Here is a 26688-nt window from a genome sequence, read left to right on the forward strand (position 1 = left end):
TGTTCTATAAAGAGATATATACACACACCTTCATCAGTCTCTCACCTTGTACTTTGTGTTAGCTGGAATGTTGGTCTTCCATCTTGCAGTATAATAACGTGCATCTGTGATCTTCTGGTTCTTAGGGAGAGAGTTGTCTGCCCAGGTTAGCCGTACTGTGTCACTGCTCAAAATGGTCGCCTGGACCCCCACAGGGGGCAACATGGGGCTGGGCTCTGGAACTGGGGTGTATGAGGCATGAACAACATAAACATCAACTTCAGAAGTGTCTACGTCACAAATTGTGAAAACACATGGGAAATTAAACAAAAGGATGAAATGGATGGAAAAAATATGGAATAGAAAACAATTATATGGAAAAACATGCAATAAATACATTACGTACGGGCAGCCCCAGGCATATGATAAAATAAATACAAATCAAAAGGTAAAGGTTTAATAGTTAAAGAGAAGAAAGGGGAGAGAGAAAGAAGAGAAATTGTTAGTATTAGCAAACTACAAATATTCTGAGATTTCTTTCCAATGCTTATATAGGTTCTCTTTGGCTATAAATAAAGCAGAACGTATGCATTATGCAGGTTACCTGTGTGTTGTCGCGTTACAGCACTTTCATATAAAGGGATGCCTTCCCCCATATTGTTAAAAGCCTTCAGAGAGATGACATAGTGTGAACTAGGCTCTGCAAAGAGAAAATTCAAAAGTCAAATTAAAATGTTTAATAGTAAAACTAACATCAATGTGGGAAATGTGGCAAAACACAAACCGCATTCAAAGAATAAGCTGTGAATTTTATTTGATTAGTACAATTTTATCAGCTCTTTGAACATGTCTGGTGCACCCAGAGTATGAAGTGGCTATAAACAAGCTGATTACAGTTCTGTCTACCTCCTGAATTCACTGTAGAGGTGATCTGGGTGGCTATAGAGTGTCCCTTGGTTAATCCTTACAGGTACAGTGCAATCAAATATCATTGCAATAACTGCTGAACCCTTTTCCTGATCAAGCCTTAAAAAAAAAAAAAAGGAAAAAAAAATGTGTTTACATCCCGCCCCCCCTTAATTCCATTAACATGACTTCACCGAAAAAATTTTTTTTTTTTTTTACAAAAATCATAACTATAAACAGAATATGTAGTCATGGACTTTGTGTCGACAAAGAGAGACTAAACTGAGTACCATAAAAACAACTTTTATACCATTAAAATCTATAACACTAAAAATAAAACTCTTAACAGGCAAAGATTCCGATTACAGTTCACGTGGACTCAAAACGTTTCGGGAATCCTTTAGGTAGGAGCACGTGACAGAATCCATTCGTAATCTTTAATAGAGTAATATCAGCCAGTAGGGTTGACTGGCATTCATAGTGTGGATGTTGCCCATAGAGGTGCAAATAAGCAAGCCAAGGTACAATCAGTAAACAGTCGATGGTATTGTGGTATTGTACACAATCTTAAAATAGGACAGACTTTCCAATGGGGAACCATCCAGACCCAATGTGAGTAAGTCACCATAAAGACAGCATGGTAGTCAAGGCACATTAGAGCTGCACGATTTTGGCTAAAATGAGGATCAGGATTTTTTTTTTGCTTAGAAGATAGATTGCGATTCTCACGGCGTAACATCTTTCACATTAAAACAAAAATAATTGGGCTAACTATACTTTCGCTTTTTTTTTTTTCTTTTTATTAATTTAAGTGAAATTTTTCCCAAACAATTGCATTTGAAAGACTGCAGGGCAAGTATAGTGTGACATAAAATATTGCAGCAATTGCCATTTTATTACCTAGGGTCTCTGCTAAAATATATATAACGTTTGGGGGTTCCAAGCAATTTTCTAGCAAAAAATATTGATTTTTAACTTAAAGTAGATGTAAACCTGATTTTTTTTTTTTTTTTATGTCATAATGTAGAGTATAAGTTTTCCTATCATTTGAGCCCAGTTTTGACAAAAAGTTAATCCAGCTCTGAGCAATCCTGTTATTGTTCAGCAAGATAAAGCTTGACAAACAGAAAAAAAAAAAAAAAAAAAAACTTTGTCAAATCCTCCCCTTGCTGTGAGTGACAGGTAATTTACATATCTCGTGCACTAGCTTAAGAGACATGCATTTTTTTTTAATTCCCTCCCACTCCTGCTGCTGTGCAACGATTGGCTATTCCACACTTCAGCATGATTTGGCATGCTGAAGACATGTGGGGACTTTTCTGGGTTTTGACTGGATGTTCGTGATCATAACAGACGATCAGTGTAAGAAATAAACAGGAAAAAATGCACGTTTATAAGGGGAGTGTAGAGGTGGGTGGGGAGTATACCGACATCACGACTCCACCCACTGAACCCTGGAAAACAGACCCACCCACAAAATCTGCAGTTTTTCGGGTCTCATAGCAAACAGAGGGGATACATTTGACAGATACATATACATGCAGGAGAGGCATGTATATCTTTCTAGAAAACCAATATTGCAGTAGTTTAGAAAGAATGAGAGTAGGTTTACATCCACTTTAAGAAGTGTCAGCAAAAGATTTAGACTAAGTGATTAAACGTCCTGCATTTACAGGTTGTTGAAAACTTGTCAGTCTTCCCTGATTATTTACACATAAGTTCTATCCCTTTGATCTAAGGAGGAAGCTTAGTTACAATGTTGCAAGTTTAAAAAACTTGGCAGACTGCCCAGATGTTTTCTTTTGAAAGCTGAGTGAGCAGATAGTTTCTCCACTTGTTTATATGAAAGAATTGGCAACCTCTGCATGAGAGATCTCAGAGGGGCTGAAACGAACCCCCTCTGAGATCTTTGCTCCAAGGCACATATAATCCAAACAGGGGGTTTCTTGATATGTATCTGAGAAACAAACTCAGCTCACAGGCTGGATTTAGGGGAACAGAGTTGTTTCTAAGATATAGCACAGTGTCTAGGTTTTTCGTTTGCAATTACATAATATACAACTTATTTCATAGTAAGCATTAAACAAATGTTCTCATATTTGGTTTAAAGCTTTCTGAACTGGTTTTCATAATAATTACCACAACTACATTGTTTGATAAAATATGCTTTTTGTTGAAAATTGATAACCTAACAAATGTAACTAAATAACTACATGAAGACGTCTCTCAGTATCAAACACTACAATCCTTAGGCCTCTTGCACACAAAAATCCTGTTTGAGCATCTTTTTCACACGCATGCTTGGAAGCTTGTTCTCGCGTTGACAATGCCAAGGAGAAAATATGTACGAATGTGCACACAAATGCGCGCATTTGCCGTAAATTACTGACCAAAAACGGTGTATTTTTCAGTAAAAAAAATAAAAACTAACGCTTGTTTATATGCATTGGCAAATTACAATTACTGGGTGGTATTTTATCCCAGTAAAAAAAAAAACAATTAGCTGTACTGAGCTTTTTAAACAAAAGGCCTTAGAACTCAAAAAAAAAAAAGAAAAAAATAATATAAAAACATTGAGATTTCTCTCATCAGAGAATTGTACAGAAAGCAAATGTACTACATGGCTGGTACTTAATTTAGTAAGTTCATTAGATGAAAAAAAAAATGTCCACATGATGGCACTGTTCTAACAAAGATCAATCTATTTTAGACTGGTTTCTCAATGCTGCTACAAGTGGTCACACACTTAAATGGGCTTCTCTCTGGCCAAACCTTTCTTACAAGTAGGGCAAAACAAGGATCACTGAAGTCTTGAATCCACCATCTAGGGAGAGAGTGTCCCGCATCACTTCCCACTGACCCAGCACACCCTACGTACTGGTGGCAGGGTGAAAACCCTGATAACTTCCCCCTCCACGTTCGTAAAGAGAAGCTCCAGTCTAACCAAAAAAATAAAATTAAAGTCAGCAGCTACAAATACTGTAGCTACTGACCTTTAACAAAGTACGCTTACATGCTCCTGGATCCAGCGATGTCCTCACCGAAGCCAATTCTTAAATCCGCTTCAGGTGCAGGCATCTTCAGCAGTGAAGCCTTTCTGCTTTACAGCTGGCTTTCAACTGTGCGCAGCACTGCGCTTTGTGATTGGTCCTGCAGTCTTCTGGGACCAGTGATGTGTCCCAGAAGGTGGCGGGGGAAGGAGGGGGGCCTCATTTACACTCCGATCGCTGTGGAGATATGACTAGAAGTGGAGGAGCGGGTACCGGTCAAAATCAGGTGTCTGCTCTCCCCCCCAAAAAATGATGTGCCAAATGTAAAATAGGCAGGGGGAGGAGGAGAAGGAAAAACAGAACTTCCCCTTTTGGGTGAAGTTCCAATTTAAGAAGACAGTTGCACAAGGATAAGATCATCAAATGAATCAAGAATCAAGAATCATCGAAGCATTGCCACCCTGCAGGAGAAGGGCCTATGACAGTGATGGCGAACCTTGGCACAGATGTTTTGGAACTACGTTTCCCATGATGCTCATGCACTCTGCAGTGTAGTTGAGCATCATGGGAAATGTAGTTCCAAAACATCTGGGGTGCCAAGGTTCGCCATCACTGGCCAATGAACTACCAGGATCGCTGGGTATTTGTTTAAATATATATTTTTAAAAAAAACACGCTTAGGAGGCGGCACTTGGAATATTCCTTTTGGCTATAGTGATACTTTAAGCATGAGGGCTGAGCTCATGGTGCCCTAGCCTAGCTACACAGTGTGGACACAACATGAAAGGTAAATATACAAGAAACGCAACATGATACTTTACCCAGATTTTCAATGGTGTAGTAACGCTGTTTATGGTCAACGCGAACTGTCTGAGCATGAGGACTTCCAAGTCCATACCCAATAGCATAACCACGGACAACTACTTGATGCTGATTTTCTGGGGGTGTCCAGCTAACAACAATGTTGGTCACCAAAGGACGCACATGAAGTGAGCTTGGCATATCAGGAACACGTGATTCTGAGGAGGTGAAAACACAACAATTGAACATTCTAAAGCAAACTTTCAACACAACAGGTATACACCTATACAGAATGAATCACACAAAGTGAAAAAAAAAAAATATCTTGTACAGTCAGGCAGATCCCCAAGAGCAGGAAGATCAATGGGCTACAAGTGCCCTCACCAGCGTCCACACAGTTCACTGAGAACTAAAAGCTGTCACCCGAAATGGCTGGCGGTACGTGTAGGCATGAATCATGCAGCAGTGTGGGGGCAAAGTGCCGCGCGGATGTGCCATTTTCAAATTTTGACAGCAGGTGCGGGGAGAAGGTCCTTTCATCTCCTGTTGTCACAGGGAAGAGGGGTATGAATCTGAAGGTGCTGGAACAGGTTACATGTTCCACTCTAAAAACGGGAAGAACATGTGACATGCTCCAAAGGTGAATGCATCATTTAAAATCAGAAATGAATGTACTAGATTTACAGACACAAAAGCTCCTCTGTATTCCCGATACTCCTCAGTGTGTCAATGCTAGTTAAGAAGGCTGTCCGACTTTACACATTACATCAAATTGTATGAACTGTCACTTCAACCCTCTTTTAAGGGGAACAAACACAGAATACTACTATTTGCATGCTTATTCCTTTTGAAGGTAACCACCCCGCAAACAAGTTCTCTCACCATCAAGATCATTTTCGAATGTGTCTGCAGCAACCCAGTCAGTGGCTGGTCCACTCCCATTTACAGTCATGGCTACAACCCGAAAGCTGTATTCTGTGTTCTTCTCTAGCCCTGGAGATAAAAGCATTTGTCAGTGTCAGAGGCATCACAAAAAAAAAAACAGGAATGATGCAGAGAGAGGACAGCACTCACCAGTAATAAGTTGTGAGAGCTGGTTGTCTACCAGGATCTCAATAGTTTCAGTTTTTCTTGCAGTCTTGCGGTAACGCAACTTATAACCTACAATCTGTCCATTCTGAGTTCCCAGTGGAGGGGGTTGCCACTGCACTAGGATGCTCTAAGAATTTAAAAAGTAAACCACATTAAAACATAACAGTGCTTTGTAGTAACTGTTTCCTGCTCACAGGTAAAACTGAGATTTCATACTGGACCAAATGCCAAACTGTAAAAACCCTACATTTTACAATGAGAGACATAACCTTGATATATTCAACAGGTAGACTTCAACATAATTCACAAAATGTTAGACTATAGGTACACATCAAGCGTTCTTTGATACATATTAAAAAATGGTTAACCAGTAAAATGCTTTACATTCTTTTATCTATTCACCATTAACCATACTGGTAGATAAGTGATATAAATGGCTACAATACATACACATGAAAGATGCTCTAAACAGAACTTACAGGTTTATGGGTATAGAGCGAACCCACCATACAGAAATTTTATAGATGAAACAATCATAAGAAGTAGGCACTTGATAAGAAAATGTCTGAGCATTTTAAGACAGAGTGAACCAACGCTGGGGTTACCTGTGAGCTGCGCACTTCCAGGGTCAGGTTTTGAGGAGCAGCACTGGGTACTAGAATATAGGCAAATGACAAGGAAAATTCAGCACTCATGAGCAAGACTACAGAGCAGGAGTAAACAAAGAAAAGGAGAGTCAATCACAAGTAAAGAAAATATGTAACACAAACCATCAGAAAGAGTCCTGACAATGACATCCTGCGTTGACACTCCTGGCCCATGTTTGTTAATTGCCACAACTCGGAATGTATATTCTGTGTATTTCTTCAGTCCAGTGACAGTATACGAGAGTCCCCCCACATCAATATCCTGCAAGTTTAAAAGGGAATGGTAAAAAATGCAGAACCATGGAGTAGTCGAGCACTAAATGGGAATTAAAAAATATTTTACTCTAAAACAGTTCTCGCAACCGGGGTTGTTAGGGGTGTCCAAGCAGCAATTTATGCCTCCAACATAAAAGTTACCACTGGCACCAATGATTTTTTCAGCCATCTGTAAGGGGGCATTCTTTTCACCGGTCAGCAATGTACGGAGCATTCTCCATAGTGACCACCAATGTAATGAGTTGTAGTCTGAACAACTGTTGGGCTGCCAAGTGAAAATAAAACAGTGCGAATGAAGCCGTGTGCAAAAATCAGATTGAGGCAGTGAAAAATCAATTAAAGAGAGAGCAGCCAATCCCTTATACAGTAGTGTCACCATATATAAAACTCAAAAATGCAGACAAATAGGACAGCACTCAATCCAGTGAGGTAAATTTAAAAATCCCTTATTACAGAAAACAATAGTGGATCATCAATACAAAAACAGGATTTTTTAAAACCGCTTACCTGTAAAATCCTTTTCTTTGATGTACATCAGGGGACACAAAGCCATAGTAGTTACAATGTGGGTTTATATGGGAACCGACAGGTGATTGACACTGACACACCCCTAAGGCAAGACGTGTACTCGCCTATATAACCCCTCCCATTACTGGGAGTCCTCAGTTTTGTAGCCAAGCAATACAAGTGTATAATAAGAAGGAAGGGACCTTTGCGTCCCCTGATGTACATCAAAGAAAATGATTTTACAGGCAAGCCGTTCTAAAAATCCTGTTTTCTTTTTACATCAGGGGACACAGAGCCATAGTACTTACTATGTGGGTTATAGGGCCACCGATAGGTGATGGATACTGGCACCCACTAAGGCAAGAAGTGTACTCCCTTATATAACCCCTCCCACTACTGGGAGTCCTCAGTTTTGTAGCCAAGCAATACAAGTGTATACCAAGAAGGGAGGGACCTCTGTATCCCCTGATGTACATCAAAGAAAGGGATTTTAAAGGTAAGACGTTTTAAAAATCCTGTTTTCTTTTCATAGATCGGGGGACACAGAGCCATAGTAGTTACTATGTGGGATGTCCCATAGCAATGGCAACTGAAGGGAGGGAGACAACAAAAAAAGGAGGCCAGAAGACTCATACTGCAGCACACTGTGCCCAAAGGCAATAGCCTCATGACCTTTAACATCGATTTGATAAAATCTGGTAAACATGAACTGAAGACCAATTTGCGGCCTTACAGATCTGAGCCACAGAGGCCTGATGATGCACCGCCCAAGAGGCACTAATCGCCCTGGTTGAGTGTGCTTTAACGTGAAAAGGAGGAATTTTCTTCACTTTTTTACACATCAAGTGAATGTAGTGCCTTCTCTTCCCTAGATCAAGGCTCTGGGAAGGAGGAAGGAAGCACAATATCTTGGTTTAAGTGAAAACCTGTCACCACCTTTGGTAGGAATTCAGGAGGACGTAACACCACTTTATCCTTATGCGTGATCAGATATGGCTCTTTACAAGACAGAGCCGCTAGTTCCGATACTCATCTAGCAGAAGAAATGGCAACCAGAAAGACTTTCTTTCTAGTCAAAAGAACTAAGGGAATTTCACATAAAGGTTCAAAAGGCTGTTTCTGCAAAGCCGATAAGACCAAGTTTAAATCCCAAGGATTTATAGGTGCCTTGATAGGGGAACTGATCCGTGTTACCCCCCTGAACAAAGCTATGCACTAAAGAGTGAGAACCCATAGGCCGTTGAAAAAATATTGACAAGGCCAAGATCTGGTCCTTGATAGTATTCAAGGCCAGCTTCATTTCTACTCCCATTTGCAGGAAATCAAGGATCCTACCACCTATGACATATTTCCTGGGGTGCCAATCCCTGGATCCACACCAGGAAACATATGCCTTCCAGACTCTATAGCAGTGTTTCAACTCCAGCCCTCAAGGAGCACCAACAGGTCAGGTTTTCAGGCTCTCCATTATTTTGCACAGGTGATTTGATCAGTTTCACTGCCTTAGTAATTACCAAAGCTGTTTCATCTGAGGGAAATCCTGAAGACATGACCTGTTGGGGCACCTTGAGGACTGGAGTTGAGAAACACTGCTCTATAGTAAATGACTCTGGAAGCGGGCTTCCTGGCATTAATCAAGGTAGACACTACCAAAGGAGACAACCCACGATCCTTTAGAATGTGGGTCTCAATAGCCAAACCGTTAAATTTAGCGGCTGTAAGGTAGGATAGAATAACAGACCTTGTGCGAGAAGGTCTGGCCATAATGGCAGAGTCCAAGGGACTCCCACTGCCATTTTGATCTCGGCAAACTTCTGGGCCACCAGAATCGACTCCTTTTGTTCCTGCAAAGACAACGCGGTAGTAGCAGAACTGGAGGAAATGCATAGATCAGGGAAAATTGATCCCATGGGAAGACTAATGCATCTGTTCCCCAAGCCAGTGGATCCTTTGTTCGACACAAAGTTGTCAACCTTGTTGAATCTGGACACAAACACGTCCACGTCTGGAGTACCCCACCTCTGACATATTGCTAGGAAGAGGTTGGGGTGAAGAGACCATTCCCCGGAAATCATTGCTGGCGACTCAAGTAATCCGCCTGCTAATTTTCTACTCCCGGAATGAATATTGCCGATAGGCAAGGGACGTGTTCTGCCCAAGTCAGAACATGATTCACTTCTTTTTGGGCTGCACGACTCCTCGTGCCCCCCTGGTGATTGATGCAAGCCACAGCCATGGCACTGTCAGACTGAATCCTGACAGGACAGTCCCTCAGTCTGACCGCCCAGGACTTTGGAGCCAGACGAACTGCCCTCCTCTCTAAAATGTTGATAGGCAAGGTCCTTTCCAACTTGGACCATCTCCCCTGGACAGAATCCTCTTCCTGGACTGCTCCCTAGCCTAGAAGGCTGGCATCCGTCACCACTTTCCAGGAGACTGGTAGAAACTATTTCTTTTGGAGGTTGCTGGATACCAACCACCGATTTAGGCTCAGACGCACGTTGTGAGCCAGGCATATTGGAAAATCTAAGACCTGAACCTTCTTGTTCCAGGCCAACAGGATTGTATTTTGTAGCAATCTTGAATGAAACTGTGCGTAAGGGACGGCCTCGAAGGAGGCCACCGTTTTTCCCAACAATCTCATGCACAACCGAATGAAAGGCTTTTTCTTTGCTTTGATGAGTTGAATTAGCTCTACAATGGAACGGATTCTTGGCTGGGGTAGAAATACCTTTTTCTGTATGGCATCTATGACCAGACCCAAGTACTGTAATCTCCATTCACAGTTTTGACCAGACTGTGGTTTAGACCTGAAACTGAATGATCTATTAAAAGCAGATCGTCTAAGTAGGCTAGGATCGTTATGCCTTGAGCCCTTAATCTGGCTAGAGGAGGTGCCAGAATTATTGATAACACCCGTGGTGCTGTCGATAGACCGAATGGCAGGGCCACAAACTGAAAATCTTTGATATCGATAGAAGCCAAAAACTCCCCTCCTTGGAGGATGGCAACAACTGACCGGATTGACTATGCGAAAGGATCGGATGTTGAAGTGCCGATTCAAATCTTTGAGATCTAGAATAGGTCATACTTCTCACTTTGGTTTTGGAACCGTAAAAAGGTTTTGATAAAAACCTGTGCCCTGATCCTCTAAGGGAACCTCTGATATCACTGACTTGAATAGATGATCCACGCTGGAAGGAGAGTCTTCTCTAGGTCCTTGGGAACATTTAACCTTAGAAACCGAGGAGACTGAAAATCTTGGAACTCTAGTTAGTAACCTAGAGAAACAGCAGAAGCCACCCGTCTCGACATTGTTTCTGCCAGATACTTGAGAATTGCAGGAGCCTTACGCCCCACCCGAGCGAGCGGGGGCGCACCTTCATAAGTAGGCTTTAGCATTCTGTTTTGTGGGCTTTCTGCCCCAAGAACTCTTATGATCTGCTACCATTGGGGCTTTCCCCTTGAACGTGATGGTTGAGGCCGTCGAGACTGCCTAGAGGCTGATGCCCCTGGCACAGGAGAAGAAGCTCGCTTAAAAGAGAAATGTTTGAATTTCTTCTTTTCTGGTAAAAGAGAACTTTTGCCATTAGAGATCTTTTGTAGGTATTTATCCAAATCATCTCCAAATAGCCGTTCACCATGTAAAGGAAAACTGGCTAAGAGCTTTTTCCACGGTGCTTTGGCTGACCGACTTTTCAGCCATAGAACCCTGCCAGAATACACTAGTCCAAGCATAAGCCATGACATTTGAATGATATCATCTCTCATAGCATCTACTGTGAAACAGTGCGTCTGATAAATCAGTGCAATGTTGGGCCTGTTCATCAGGCTGAACTTTAAGCATCTCCTCAAACTGTTCCTTAATGGACTGAGATACGCCGAATTGCAGCAAGAACCGGCTGCGCTACTGAACTTGCTAAAGCCATATGGCTTTTAGAAAGAAGCTCCAACTTTTTATCTGTTAAATCCTTTAACATTAGCGCATTAACTACCGGACATGTGAGATTCTTATTCACGGAGGCAATCGCAGCATCAATCGCTTGAACTCCCCCATTTCTTACAGAAGTCCTCTTCCATAGGATAAAGTGCGGAGAATCTCTTAGGAGGAGAATATTGTTTATCCGGGTGTTCCCATTCAGCATACATAAGCTTTGTTAGCCATGCATGAACAGGAAAGGCATCCCCAGATAGAGGAGGTTTTAATGATCCCAAATTAGAGGTGGGAGCATCAAGAGCCTGCGCTGTAGGCTGCAAAAAGGTTGAACGAACCAACTTAGTAAGAGTGCACAAGCAACCTGTCTTGTGATGTTACTCCTATTAGGATCCTCCTAAGAGGATAAACCAGTATCTTCCAAATCTTTGGGAAGATCTACCTGATCCCCAGCCTCCTGAACCTCCAACAAGAGGGTCTTGAACACTAGATGGGGGATCTGCTATGTTTGACCCCACTATGGAGGGATAAATAGCATTAAATCTTCTTTTCCAAACCAGCAATGGTAGAAGACAAAACCTCTCACGTGACATACTCAGGGGCTGAAGTGTCTTGCGTGACTGCAACTAGTTTCCCCTGATGGCTCAATCTGACCGGCCACAACACTCTCAGAAGAGGATGACATTCTTTTGGAAATGGTTTCACTTTGTTATGTAACCATTGACCCTTTAGAACCCTTAGAGGAGTTCCTGGTCCCTTTGCTACTCATAGCTTTAAAGCACAAAGCAGAGGCACTACCAGCAAAAGAGTGTACACTGCTAGGCTATAGTACAGTGCAATAGCTGCTATTAATCCTAGCCTCTTTACAGTACAATGTGTCAAAGGGAAATGCCTGTGTCACCAAACCTGATCCAGCCAACCTCTTTGCTTTGTCCCTCCACAGCCAGGCAGCAGCTATACACACAGTGCTTAAATCACTCCCTGCATGCGTGGATGGCGGCTAAAGCAGTTAGCCACGCCCCCTTTCCTTGTCAAAGGAAAGTGCTTCCCCATGCGAGCAGCATCTGCAGACATGGCGGGGGGTAAATCCCCCGCTGAGCGGCCGCGGTCTGTCTTTTTTTAAAAAGGCAACTGCTTTGGCAACCTATACCCCGCAGGGGAAAAAACAATATTGGGGGCACAATAGGAGACCAGACCCCCCTTTCTTACCGGAGGATCTGTTGCGGATGGAGGAGAGGAGAATGAAGGCTTCTGTGCCGTTTCCAGCGTCAGGACGGTGAATTCTCAATACAGCCCCCAGTGGTGGCACATAGGCATGACAACATTATACATAGGAGAAATTCCTGATAAAATCTCCCTTACCTTTTCCTCGCAGCAGGGTTTTATCAGAGATAAAGACCCAATCTTCACCCTTCAAGGTGGGCTATGAGACCTTTTATAAAACCTTCAGGAACCAGGGAACCTCAGGTTACCCACAATCCTGGACCTGAGACAGCATCCTGCCAGTAAAAACTTTATGGCCTTACTACCAAAAAGTACTGGATCCCAGGGCTCAGCTCTCTAAAGAGAAGCATTCTCAAGCAAAAACTTGTTTCTTCGGCCACGAGGCCCTGGTACCATTCATTTAGCCCATGAAAAGACATCGGAACGGATCCAGTCAGCATGGCTAGCCCCAGCAAGGATTGCTTCCAGTGGAGCTCAGCACAGCTTTACTCGTGATCAACACTGTAGACACCCGTTGGTTCCCATATAAACCTACATAGTGACTACTTTGGCTCTGTGTCCCCTGATGTAAGAAAATAAAACCTAATATACAGTGCAAAGAGTAAGTAGAATCAGCATAGAAAATGCACATACAAAAATTAATTGAAATTAATCAAGCGGAATAACCTCCACAGAGATAATTGAAAAAAGTCCAATGTGAAAAACGTAAACACTATAAAATCCATCTATATATATATATATATATATATATATATATATATATACACACACACACAGTGATAATCAAAATAGTGAAAAGCCAGTGTTCTATCCCAAGGATAATCCACCGCTGTTTGCAATGACCGCTCACCTAAAAAAAAAAAAAAAGAATAATGCGCTTCAATGGAGTCAACCAAATCCTCATAAGGTGAATGTTACTGCATACCAGATGATTCCCGGCTCATACATGGGAAAAAAAGGATCTTCATAGTGTAGTATTTAAGACAATTTTATTAAGACACCATAGTCACTTACAGTTAAAATAGAGGCAATGCGTGCAGTAGATTGTGAACAAGGGGTCACACGATTATGCAGCATGAACTAAACCGAAATTCCCAGTCTCGGCCGTAACATCAATCGGCTCCCCCGGGCGTGTTGCGTCACTGACATGCGACCTTCCCAAGGGTCCTTGAGAAAGTCGCGTGTCAGTGAGGCCACTTCAGGAATCATCTTGTATGGAGTAACATTCACGTTACGAGGTTATTGGGTTTGATGCGTTTATTATTTTGCATTGATGTTGTTCCACAATTTTTTCATGTAATACGTTTTTTAAATTATTCATCTTACTAGATTGAGCGCCGTCATATTTATTGGTATTTTTCACCAATATAATGGAAACCTTCTCCACAGCCCACTAACTTAAGGATCCTCCTCCACTGACTACCTATATAAGGGGCATTACACTGACCCCAGTGTAAATGGGGCATTCACTGACCCCCCCCAAATGTAAAAGACTTTTCCACTGACCATCAATGTAAAATACTACTACAAATTTCATTAACTGAGTTTTTGTCTGGCAATTAGTATAATTTCATGATTAATGAAAATAACTTTATAGTACATGGCAGCAAAGGTTATCAATTTCCTTTTTCTTTTATCTAAATCTTTCTGCAAACGCTAATGTACTGTGCTGCAGATATAAGCAAGGATATCCTGAGAGCTCAACAGTCCCTCTGTGTTAGAAAGGTTGAGAAATGCAGTTCTGAGATTTGTTAATCTTCTGTACGAAACATTTCAAAAGGTCCCATTATGTGATTTGCATACCTGCTCATTTCCTGCACCTTTCTCCATGTAGTAGAGTTTGTAGTTTTGTATTTCCCCATTTCCAGACAGTGGCGTTTCCCAGCTGACACTGACAGAAGTTGGGGAGGTGGATATGGCTCTTAAATTTGGTGCAGGACCTGGAACTTGAACTGTAAATAAAAAAATAAAAATAAATAAATACTATCCAAGTAAAAAAAAGATGCAGATAACCACAGCTTTACACATGAATTATGCATTTCAAATAATACAAATTTAATGTTGTTAATTCTTATGTCAAGGTCAAGATTAGAAGACAGTATTCCTAAATAAAAGGGTAATCATTCTTAAATGTTTACTCTCAATTAACCTAAAACCCCATCCAGTATAATGTAAATTATTCAATAACATATCTTTAATAAACAGAATAATCACAGACATGATTGTTTTAAATTAGTTTTTTCTAAGACTTGGAGAGAAAGCCACCATACAGGGGTATCTCCTCTACTGTGAACATATATCCATAGCTACAAGAAAATGTAAAGTCCAACGCCATGCAAAAAATAAATTCACATGTACTGTGGGCTCAACCGCTTTTTTTTTCCTAGGGGTGAGCACAAAGTTATTAACCTGATCCACTGATCCTCACGAGAACTGCACTCTCCCATGGTCCAGCAGTTATTCCCTATGGAGAATGCTCTGAGCATGCTGATGTCAGGAAGAGTCCATTTTCAAGACTGCAGGAACATGGGGGTGCTGGACCAGTCTTGTGCGGGGAGGATTGATACGGCAAGCAAATCTCTGCTGTCCTCTACCCTAGAATAAAAATGCACAGTGACTGCATAGGAAAAAAATAGATTTGCCTAGAATCCAGCTTTCAAGCGAGTCACTGGCTCTCTGCTCTGCCCCTCCAGCATTTACTGGAGCGCTAGGCTGTGGAGGGGACGAGAACTGCTTACTGAGAGGCTGGGCCAGCTATCGGTCCAGGCACCTGGGTGGATCCTGACATTAAATGCAGGATCTCTCCAGAGCCTGGATTGGCTCAGTGACATCAGCCGACACAAGTTTTGGATGACAGATGCAGCATCCAAATAAAGCTGCATCCACCAAGGTTATTGCAAGTGCTATGGTTATTTTCAAATCCCACTTCTCTTTTAATGCTGTATTTCATGGCTACAAAATCAAGACATTCCACCTGTTAGTAATACAGCATACCGTGTTAGGATGTAATATACCTAGATCTAACATACTGGCTCTTTGGTAAGTATTCAAGAAAAGATCTTGCAATAACTCCATAAGGACGAAAGACAACCTCTCAGTTTGTGATACAAATAACTGCTTAAGGGGAAAAGAAAACCTCTCTGTATGTCAGTTCTCAAAGGAGAGAGAACTTATTGGTTGGACTTTAGAGGAGACATTTGGTAATATAAAATCATGCAAATTCGATTTGTACAAAACAAATAAAAAAAAGCCCTCCCCTCTGCTATGGAAGCACTCTTGGCTGTAGTGGTGCATTCATAAATTACGGTAAGACTTGGGCTTTGTCTGTTGCTGGAGGATATGTCTGTTATATTTTGAGCTGTGCATTTAGTTGGCCCTGTTTTTCTATTTGTTTGATCTTAGATTGGCACCATCTGTAGGGGATGTTTCACTGAACTCCCTCCCCTTCTTCCCCTCAATATGGGCAGGTGACTATATAGATTAATATTTGGGCCTTATGTTAGTCGATGCTCTATTGGGACTGAGGTTTATTGTAACATGTCCAGCTTATCAGCGGATATATACCTTTGCAGTTTGGGGGGCCCACTCATCTGTGAGCCATATGGTTTCATCTATGTAATTACCTCCCTCTTGCTCCTTTTTTCACAAGTAGCCTACGTCATTTTGATCCTAATCTTGATGTTGTGCTAGATTGATGGAGTATTTACAAACTGTATAAGAGGCTTATTTCCTTCATACATGCAAATAATAAAATGTCTCGATATGGTACTTATGACATACATGCATTTTAAGTAGCTTCCCCCCTCCACCTATAATTTGGGTGCCATTATGTGTTTCGTATTTCAGTTTGGGGATCAAGTTGTGTTCTTCCAATGGGTGCCCAACCTAATGCTTTCCTATACGTGCATCTGTGTCTCTAGGCAAGATGAACACTCTGCAGATATATAGACGTGAGATATGGATTATATGATTTGCACGATTATAATCCATTTTTGTCATCCACATTGTTAATCCTATGTCCTGAGGAAGCAAAAAAGTGAAACGCATTGATAGACAGATGCATAAGGATTTATTCAAATGCCTAATTATCTGGAAATACCATCACAGATCACAGTGATTTGAAGTATCATTACCATCATTGTATGATGTGTTTGTGCATAGGTTTTTAAATATGGCACACGGCACATGTGCTTTGACTTTTTCACGTTTTGTACAAATAAAAATTTGCATGATTTTATATTACCAAGCATCTCATCTGCCTCTTAAGTTTGACCAATAAGTTCTCTCTGCTGTGTACCATATATTCTACAATACGGATGTGGAGGTGGAGTGGCTTCTTTCTGTTTTTCACACATCAGTCATCAATTCATTATTCCTTAAAGGATATGCAAATGTTTGTTTTAAAAAACAAAAAACAAACATGTCGGTGTGCTCGTCACGACGCAGGAAAGATCAGACTCAGGTAAGTTATAGGGGGGCTCAGGTGAACTACAAGAGGATAAACACCTCAATGCATTACAACCCCTTTAAATATTGTATCTACAGCCATCAGGCGCATGGGGGTATTTCATGTCATTAGAGACTACAGTGTCTATGGTTTTCATTCTGACATAACGTGACTACCAAAACCATAGTGGAATAGTTGGAACAACAAGAAGCAGAACCTGCATGTGTAAATGTGAAAATATGTCTGGCCTCCTCCAAATATATAATCACAAGACATTAGAGGCAATCCTTTTTAAACATTAACACGATTTAAAAAAATAAATAAAAATAAAAATTACATTTCACTTGAACTCTTACAGACAAAAAACCCCACAAAGAAACCCAATTCATTTAAAAAAACATCAGGCAAATACTAAAATATATATAAAACCATCAACCAATAAGGTCCCTTTCACACTTGTGCGACTTGTCCTGTGACTTGGGACTGCAAAGTCGCACCCCATGATTTCCAACGAGTACCATTCATATCTGTGCGACTTAAAGTCACACCGACTTCAAAGTAATCCCTGGACATCTTTGGTCCGACTAATGTGAGCTGAGGTCAGACCTCAAGTTTACACAGGCATTCCTTGAAATCGCGGTAAAAATCACACGACTTAAGTTGCAGCAGTGTGAAAAGGGACCTATATGAGCAACCCCCTTTAAAAAAAAAAAAAAAAAAACAAAAAAAAAAAAAACGCAGAGTCCCGGTGGACTCCCGCTTTAAAGAGAAGCTTGGGTCATTTCTCAAAAAAATGTTAAGTCAGCAGCTACAAAAGCTGTAGATGCAGACTTAGTATACAGACACTGACCAGGAATTGCCACCACACAGGCCAGTTTCGTTGTCGGCCTTAAGGTCCCTGGCGACGCCATTTTGCTCGTGGGAGGATTGCTGTGACTTTCTGGTGTTTCAAAAGGTGGGGCTGCACTTTCTTCAATGGACCCGCAGTCTCCTGAGAAAATGTCCCAGGAAGTGGTTGCGGGTGGGGAGGGACTACCGCTATGCTCGCCTAGGAGAGCAAAAGATAGTTGACCCCTGCCAAAAAAAAAAAAAAAAAAAAAAGATTGGAACATTTTAGATAAAAGGTAAAGTTCCATTTTAAGCCTTAGTTTGAGGTTGATGTCCTCTGGCGAGAAAGAGCAGACACTTTCACTGAATAAGAATAAGAATAAGGAGTAGGAAGCTTAGGCTTTTAATTGTGAGGTGGGAGCACCCTTCCCCAAGGAATTCCTTGATAATGTATCAAGGGATTCCTCACTATCAAAAACACATTTATAGAAGAAGCTTCTTACAGGCAGGTTTGGCAGACTAAAGCCTGGTGCACACCAAGTTTTTTTCGATCCAACCAGTGGGCTTAATGGGAAAAAAACCTGACAACTTGCTGCATCAACACTGGCAATGTTAGTACAGAGACCTTCCCTGCTGTTCCATTAGGTTTTGACAGGGGCGCCATCCTCCGCCAGGATAGACTGATCAGATGCTGTTTTCCCAGCATGCCTCTTCAACAGCTGATCGTAAGACCGGCTTTCGCCAGGGAGCTGTACACCGCTGGGCCGAAAGACGTCTGGTTCCCATTGAACCTACAATTTTTGGCCCGTGTGTATCCGGCATAAGCTTTTAGCCACAAAATCCTGCGCATATAAACAGTTACAAGGAACATTCTAGAGCCTAGGTGAATTACATTCTCTAGCGAGAGGGAGCCATCTGAATAAATATACTGCAAAGGTGTACCACAATACCATATTGTATATATTTTTTCTCTGTACAATAAATGTTATATTTTTCTATTAATGTTGATATGGTAGTACCCATGAAGTCCCATTCATAGGGGGGGTTTCTCTATTCCTACATTCTCTAGTGCATGTACAAAAAAACAAGGCTAAGGACATCAGCTGTAATTGTTCTTGGAAAGCAGTGTCCTCGAATACAGGTTTCTAGTGTCTATTCATTTGTCTTGTCCAGTTAGCAATAGTCTGACATACAGACATGTTGGCACCTCATATAAAAGAGCACTGGCCCAGCAGTGTTCATTTTGGCAGCAAATTTTGATTTAGTTTTAGTCTTCGTACTAAAATTGCGTTTTAGTCCCATTTTAGTCTTCTGCAATTGTTTTAGCTTTAGTCTTATTTAGTAGACTAAATCTCCAGTATGTTTTAGTCGACTAAAACTCATTTTAGTCATCTAAAACCTAAGAATGTAATTAAATAGTAATGCATTAGTTAACATTTCCCTACAATTTCCAAACTCATACTGCTGGAGTGAAAAATCTAATATGTTATTTATTATGGCATTGAGGTATGAACATGCACTACAGACCAGTGTTAATTTTGAAGTCAAATTTCAATTTAGTCTTAGTCTTGACTAAAATGGCATTTCAGTCCTATTCTAATCTTGACTAAAATGCAGTTTTAGTCGTATTTTAGTTGACTAAAATATTTAGTCGACTAAAACATTTTAGTCATCGAAATTAACACTGCTGGCCAGCAGAGACTCATAAAACATCTTTAGCATCATCTAACAGATGTTGAAAGACCTCAGCCTCCTCAAAAAACAGAGGCAGCTTTGATCCTTTCTTTACAGCACCTTCAGTGTTGCTACTCCTGTCCAGTTTATTATCCATATGCACCCCCAGATTCTTATTCTCTTCTATATCGTCAACTCCTTGGACAGAGACAGGGGTCACAGATGCCTCCCGCCTTCTCAAATCCCCAATCAGCAACTTTTTCTTAGTCACAATTTGAAGCAGATAATTATCCTCACACTGTGGGACAAACTTTTCCACCACAGTCCTATACTCAAGTCTTCACCATCACAATTCCACTATTGCAGAGTCATCAGAAAACTTCTCCAGACCGCAAGACTATCTGGTAGTTGAAGTCAGTGGTATAGACAATGAAGACAAAGAGAGAGAGAACTATCACCTGTGGGGCCCCATAATTGCTATTCTAAAATCCAGGACATCAACCTATATCTTGGTTAGATTCTCCTAAAGGAGAGAGTCAGCTTGATGGTATCAAAAGCACTGAAATGTAAAAGTAAAATTATATATATATATACATATACATATATATATATATATACATACATACACACATATACACACACATATGACCCTTACATGGTTCACCAGTTTATGAAAATGTGCATACATGTGGCTTAGCATGAGGATGAGATTGGCCTACCAGCCTAGATTGGGAAATGAGGACAACTGTAGCGAGTCTAAGAACATGGGGAAAAAAACCCCCCACAAAAAAACAAAAAAAAAAAACCACAAGGCTTTTATGGCCAGCCACAGTCGTGTAGTATGTGAAGCTAATGACCTTAAGGCCTGCAAATAATTATGTGCATACATATATCTTACCCTCAGGTTGTGTCTCCACCTTCAGAGGAAGAGAACTTTCCCCAGTTCCATGGTTATTTTGAGCCACAACTCGAAAGTAATAGACAGTTTCTGGTAGTAGGTTCTGAATGGTGACCTGCAACTCCCCTGGGCGGCTTGTGTTCTCCACACGTTCTCTGTAATAATTAGATATCAACACATGGATAAATTAACCAATCAAAAAAAAAAAAATCCATATTTGTGACAATTATGTAATTATGGGTAGAGGAAGTCCCAGGTGCCAGGTAGCTAAAATGCCTAAAATTTACAATGCTGGAAGGATTTACCCCCTAACAATCTGGCCATTTTTTTTGCGATTCGGCACTGCATTATTTTAACAAATAAAAGTCATATCCTTTTTTAACCCCACAAATCGAGCTTTTTTGATCACCTCTGCGTTTTTTATTTTTTGTGCTATAAACGAAAAAACTATTTTTTACTTTCTGTTATAATATATATCAACAAAGATTAAAATTTTAAAAACCGAAATTTCTTCAATTTAGGTCAAAATGGATCTTCTACATATTTTTATTGCGAAAAAAATATCTAATAAGCATATATTGATTGGTAATGAATATGTAAACTGTAAGATTTCATATTCCTGATATGTGCCTGATGTACCATGTACTTGTATGAAAAAGCATCCTGTTCTCATTGTATTGCTTCCTTTGTGTAAAATTCCTGGTGTTCTTGTCAGACACTCTGCTTCCCTATTAAACTGACTACACGAAACATGAGAGCACATTGTGGTCAGTTCTCCAGCTGTGCTGAGAACGCAGCCTGCTCTCCTCCAATGATCAGACTTGTGCTGACATGCACCCCCCTCACAGCCATTCACTGGGGAGATCAGTGTGCTGCTGCTTATCCCAAGCTTCTTATGTAGCTGAGAACTGAGGTTATGCAATCACTTATAAACAAGGGGACATTAGGCATTAATAATTCGATTTTAACCCGAATAAGTTGTTTTACAAAGTGGGGTGGTTCACATTCACTTTAAAGACTGTACGTCACCTAAATATTAAGAAACTTGCTCGGCTACTGTAAAATCAGTGTTGAGATGCAACTTTTTCATCTATGTTTTGGATAGATTAGGAGGGATTAACTTTTTTTGATCCTACCAAAAGCTTAAAAAAAGGTTTTATGTTGTAGGCAGTGTGAGAGGTGGACCTTTAATTGCTGTGTTTGGATACAGGATGGACAGACTAACAACTACAGGGAAACAGGAGGTGACATTTGGTATAAAAAAAGTATAGGGCATGGAGAACGTGAATCACAAGAACTGCACAAAAAAAAGCTATACTACTGTTAGTTTTTCTTAACGTTGTTTTAAACCTCAGACAAAGCATGTTCCTATATAGTACTTGTCTCAATTAGGGGCACAAAGTGCCATGTCGGTCAGCTGTTTCGTTCCTCTGCTATCTACACGAGTCAAGTTTTCCTGACACCAAGAGAAAAAATTAAGGACAGGGAGGGACCTACACCTGATTGACAGCCCCAGCTCTGTTCCTGTGTGAAGATAGTGTGTTGCTTCCCTCCAATCAGCTCTCAGAACTCTCCTCACTGAGTTCTGCAGAGTAACTTCAGCTCTGTCCCCTTTTCTGACAGCTCAGAGAAGTTTTAAAATTCAACCCTTTGAAGGGATGTAGAGGAAAAAAAGCCACAGATAAACAGGTACAACTTATATAGGAGGATTGAGGCCTGTCACTTTACTGGGTCTATGTAAGGGTTAACTACTTTAAGATTACTATATTATTGGGGAAGCTCTGCCTTGATTTACCATATATAGAACACAGTAAAATAATCCATTGTAGCATTTTAATAGGAGAAACCTCACCTGTTCATTCCCTCCTTGCTGTAATAGACTTGGTAAGTAAGATTTTCTCCATGAGCATCCGCAGGTACACGCCACGTCAGCTTGATGAATCGCGTGGACACCAAAGAGGCCACGACATCCCTCGGGGATGATGGAAGAGGGCCTCCTGGTGTGGCAGCTACATGGTGAGCAGTGGCACGGGTCAGTGAGGGGGCAGGAGAGGTTGGGACGGTAACACCTTGACGAAGGTAAATGGGAGGGGAGGGGGGGACAAGCACAGGCACACGGACACGAAAAGCAAAAAACAAGAACAGAAAATAAACAAAACAAACCAGGCACAGCCTCCATGCAGACATGGGCAGCCTGCCAACGAGAAAGACACCCTCACTGATAAGAAGTCAACAAATTCCAGTGGTTGTGGACTCACTGAATATTGACTTTAAATCAACTTACAAAGTGTCACTACTGTTGGCTGTGCTGCCCACAAACATGCAAAACACAAAACTATTCCCAAAGACTGACCAAGGTATCAGTGTGGCAAAGCACACCACACATTCTTTGGCTTTCAATGGGTCAATGAACGCACTTGTAAACTTTAAAATGTTACAGTCTTCCTCCTTTGCATATTTCATATAATGCAGAAATACCAATAGTGAATTGTAGACTTAAAGACATATGGTCTCCAATAACAAACCAGTCAGCCTAGTATTGAAGTGCTACTTGTTTGAAAAAGTGTAAAAGCTATAAATAAAATTATAGTTCCTAATTTTATATAAATGTGTATTAAAAACAATTTGTACAGCCTTAATTAAAATATACTTCAGTTAGTGGCAAAAAGTTTTATCAATTCAAATATCACCATCTATATAGGAGTATAAAAAGACAACAATATCTTAAAAAAAAATTATATATTACATTAGGATTATACATTTTTATAAAATGGAAGACTGTATCATTAGAAAAACACAATTCCATGCATGGGCTATAAAATGATACCAAGAAAATAAACTTGTACATGGGAGTGCAATACAAAGGAATAATTGTGCAATGTGTGATGCAATGTAAAATATATTACACCAATTAAAATTAGAAAATAATTTTTGCCATTTTGTGCGTCTTTGAACTTTAGTCACAGTTGCAGATCTATTTCAATTTAGGTTGATAACCCCAATGTCACTGGATTTTTTTCCATGACCCAGAACTCAGCAGGACATATAACGCACAGAGAAGAGGATGCTGCATGGGGGGCAGTGGAAAGGTGGATCAGGAAACTAAAGTAAAAGGAGGTCAGCTAAACTAGGCACAGATCGCTGGACTAATTCTCCACAGGTGGGAAGACCAGGCAATGATTATATAACAACATTAAAGGTCAAAGACACAATGACATAATGGAGTCAATATTCATCAAATCTACAAAGCAAATATATGCCACCAGCACAGCCTGATTTATTACTGGTAGAAATGTGGGAAGAATGAGATGCAGGGATTCTCAGATCAGGAGGGTCTAGATGCATGGCAGATTCAAACAGTAAAGGATGCTTAACAGTTCGCACTTACCAGGCTCTAAAATAATCAGCTGAGCTGCCGCCTGAACATTCCCCACCTCATTCTCAGCAATACATTGATAAAACCCTTCATCTGAGCGTACCAGTCCAAGAACTTGCAGATCATGATCATCCTAAAGAAGGGAAAAAAATTTGGAACAAAAACAGACAAGGGTTAATTTGACTCTCTAAAATGGGCTTTAATGTCTGCCTAATCTGGACAGTTATGGTCTGAACAGAAAATATGCATGTCCACTGGGGCAATAATCCATGGGTTAGATTGCGCTTTTTTCCAGGGCAACTACTAATGGCTCCTTCAAGAATGTGAACGTCGGGTATCTTTTAGCTTTTCCAGCTCTAAAGGCTTAAACATGCACATTCGCCCATGTAACTTTGCTAATTTTATCACAATTCTTTGTTAGAAAGGTCATTCAGCAGGCAGAGCAGCATATTAGTGGTTACAACTTCTAAAGCCAGCCATACACTGTGCAAATTTCTTTCCTGCAACCTAGGGTTGCGGGAAAGAAATCTGCACAATTCTCCTATTAACACAGACAGTGCAGACAGGGGAATCAGCCATCATCTTTTCCCAGCATGGGAGCTGTTCCTGCCGGGAGAAGGCCACGATTATTGCTTTAATTGAAAAAAAAAAAAAAAATAAATAAAAAAAATGTATATCTGCGCTTGAAAAAAAAAAAAAAAGACTAGCAGCTTGTACATTATAACCCAGATACCAGGCACACTGAAAATATATGTGCAGCGCTAAACAAATATGATCATACAGAAAAAATAAAAAATAAAAAGTGCAATGCCGTGCAATCAAGACAATCAATGCCCTAAAACTACCTAAAAACAGTAGAAATAGGCACGTAGACATATCAAATCCAAAACGGGTCAGTTTCCCTCATGAAAAATGGCCAAATATCTGTCTCACATGCTAGTAGCGTGTGCACATAGCTCCGCAACGATGTTCGCCCATTTTTCATGAAGTAAATTTTTTGAATTTGATATATCTACATGCCTATCTGTAATGTTTTAATGTAAGTGCACTATGGTTTTAATAAATTTTATGTCTGTACATTATTACACTATGTGGAGTCTTGTATCTTACATATACTTTGGCATCGAGTTCTTCTGACGCTGCTTCCTGGTTTCCTGGTTTGCTCTGGTGATGGGTGTCACACCAGGGGGCGTCTGATGTTCACTTTCAGCATGGATTGTCCCATGGTATCTTTTTAATGGGCTTTAGTTTGATATTGGCTATATGCATTTTTGGTTTGCACAGTATTGCACTAATACGCATTATAACACTGGTTTGATGTGCTTGAGATTCCTTTCATGGTTTCTTTTTATGGACTTTTATATTGATATATGCACATAATCTTGATTGCACAGCACTGAACTTTGTTTTTCTGTATGATAATAGTTAAGTGCTGCAATTTATATATTTTCAGTGATTATTGCTAGCAGTCGATAATTGGAAGCAAATTCATCAGACTGGTTGTACTCAAGTTGATCGATTGATCAACTTGGTACATTCAGCCTGCCCATTAACTGTCGAACGAGATTCAAACTATGTATGGCTGGTCTTTGACTATGGTTTTCCTGCTCCAGATTAAAAAAAAACTCAGTATGGTGTACTTGGGCAACTTATCACTGGTTTTTACCCACTGGCCATTGTCTGCAGACAATGTTTCTAAAAGTCTTATTTAAAAGAGGCTGTATACCCCACTTATTATAGTTGGTTTAGGAGATATTCACCCTGCATGCTGCACTCTGAAGTTCCAGCACGATACGCAGGACCTTCAGAGCCTCTTGCCAGATCCGAGGGCTCCCGCGCACATGCGCAGGAGTGACGTCATCGTGGCTCCAGCCACTCAAAGTGCCAGCCCTCTCAGAGGTGACCGGGCTATGCTGCAGGGGTTTCCTTCTAAGGTATTTCATGAGCTAGTATGCGGTACATACAGCCAGCAGATTGAATGAAAAAAATTAAACACACTAGATTTAGATTCCCCCCCTCTAAACAACTGAGGTGCATGAGGAATTCATTCATGCTGTGTCATTGCCACTGTCAAAATACACTGATCAGCCCTTTAGTAGATTGGCTGCAAGTGCTGATCGAATGGAAATTTTACAGCAGGAACAGGAGAAGTCGATTGGCAGATCAAATTCTTATGAACAGGAATGGCCATAGATAGATCAAAACTTGCTTTAGTTTCCATGCGACTAGTTCAATTGACTAAACTACGCTCCAATAAGAGTTTCTTGTTTATTACAGCAAATGATTCCAGTTCCATGTAAGGTTTTTGTGACATCGACAATGCGAGTACAGGCTACAACCATGCAATTCTGAAATACCTTTAACTCACCACTATTTTGAAGTAATCACTTGGAATAACCATGTCTCCATTCTTCACCCATTTGACAGCCGGTGTGGGTTTTCCACTCACCTCACATTCAAACACAATGTCCATAGATTCATGAGCATGAGTATTAGATGGCTTAACATTAAAAATAGGAGGCACTGCATAGAGAGAAAACCAAATTTTAGGTGCAATGTTTTTTTTTTAAACCTGCGTGTTAAGTAGCAATTTAAATGTTTGTACCAGAATGTGTTATTGCACAGTGCTCTCCAATTTGTAGTAACATGGGCAAAAAGCTTTCAGAAATGAAAATGTTCAGGATGGATGCTATTAATGAACAGGATGATAAGGGTTATAATGATTTAATAACAGCGGGATGGGAAATACTGATCATTTGTCACAAACAAAAACTCTGTTGGAGAGGGAAAGGAGTGACCCGGTTTGCTGTTGAACACCCTGTGTTATCACCTAGAAGGAAATAGGACAGGCCCCCAGAGAGGGAAATACTGCATCCTCTCCCAGATAATAAACTGAAGATAAAAATGAAGCCTAGTGCCAGGGTCATGTAGGACAATAACTGGGTGTAGCAACTAATGCATTTAGCACATAACATTTTCCAATTGTTTCTACAAACCGCAAGGTGAGTACAATTTAAACAACAAAAAAATGAGGGGATTTCAAAAAAAAGAAAAAAAAAAAAAAATACAAGAATGCCTGCATTTGTAAATGAAAACCCTATAGGAATAA

General features: G+C 40.6%; 1 protein-coding gene across 10 annotated transcripts in view; it reads right to left on the minus strand.

Moving 5' to 3' along the window:
- Positions 1–26688, minus strand: part of NEO1 (neogenin 1) — a 237850-nt gene that overhangs the window by 33112 nt on the left and 178050 nt on the right. For 3 of the 10 annotated variants that reach the window (XM_077473298.1, XM_077473292.1, XM_077473293.1), the window contains exons 6-17: positions 25948–26102; positions 23592–23712; positions 22056–22272; positions 20204–20358; positions 14160–14308; positions 6539–6677; positions 6374–6423; positions 5751–5895; positions 5559–5669; positions 4697–4894; positions 584–679; positions 46–269 (exon numbers count right to left, since the gene is read on the minus strand). In XM_077473298.1, coding sequence (XP_077329424.1) covers positions 46–269; positions 584–679; positions 4697–4894; positions 5559–5669; positions 5751–5895; positions 6374–6423; positions 6539–6677; positions 14160–14308; positions 20204–20358; positions 22056–22272; positions 23592–23712; positions 25948–26102 — 1760 coding nt within the window. The remainder of the gene's footprint in view (positions 1–45; positions 270–583; positions 680–4696; positions 4895–5558; positions 5670–5750; positions 5896–6373; positions 6424–6538; positions 6678–14159; positions 14309–20203; positions 20359–22055; positions 22273–23591; positions 23713–25947; positions 26103–26688) is intronic. The other 7 variants (XM_077473301.1, XM_077473295.1, XM_077473297.1 and 4 more) reach the window with 3 other exon arrangements.

This window comes from Lithobates pipiens, unplaced genomic scaffold, assembly GCF_037356315.1.
Source record: "Lithobates pipiens isolate NorthernLeopardFrog02 unplaced genomic scaffold, aLitPip1_a1.2 Scaffold_8, whole genome shotgun sequence".
NCBI lineage: Eukaryota > Metazoa > Chordata > Amphibia > Anura > Ranidae > Lithobates > Lithobates pipiens.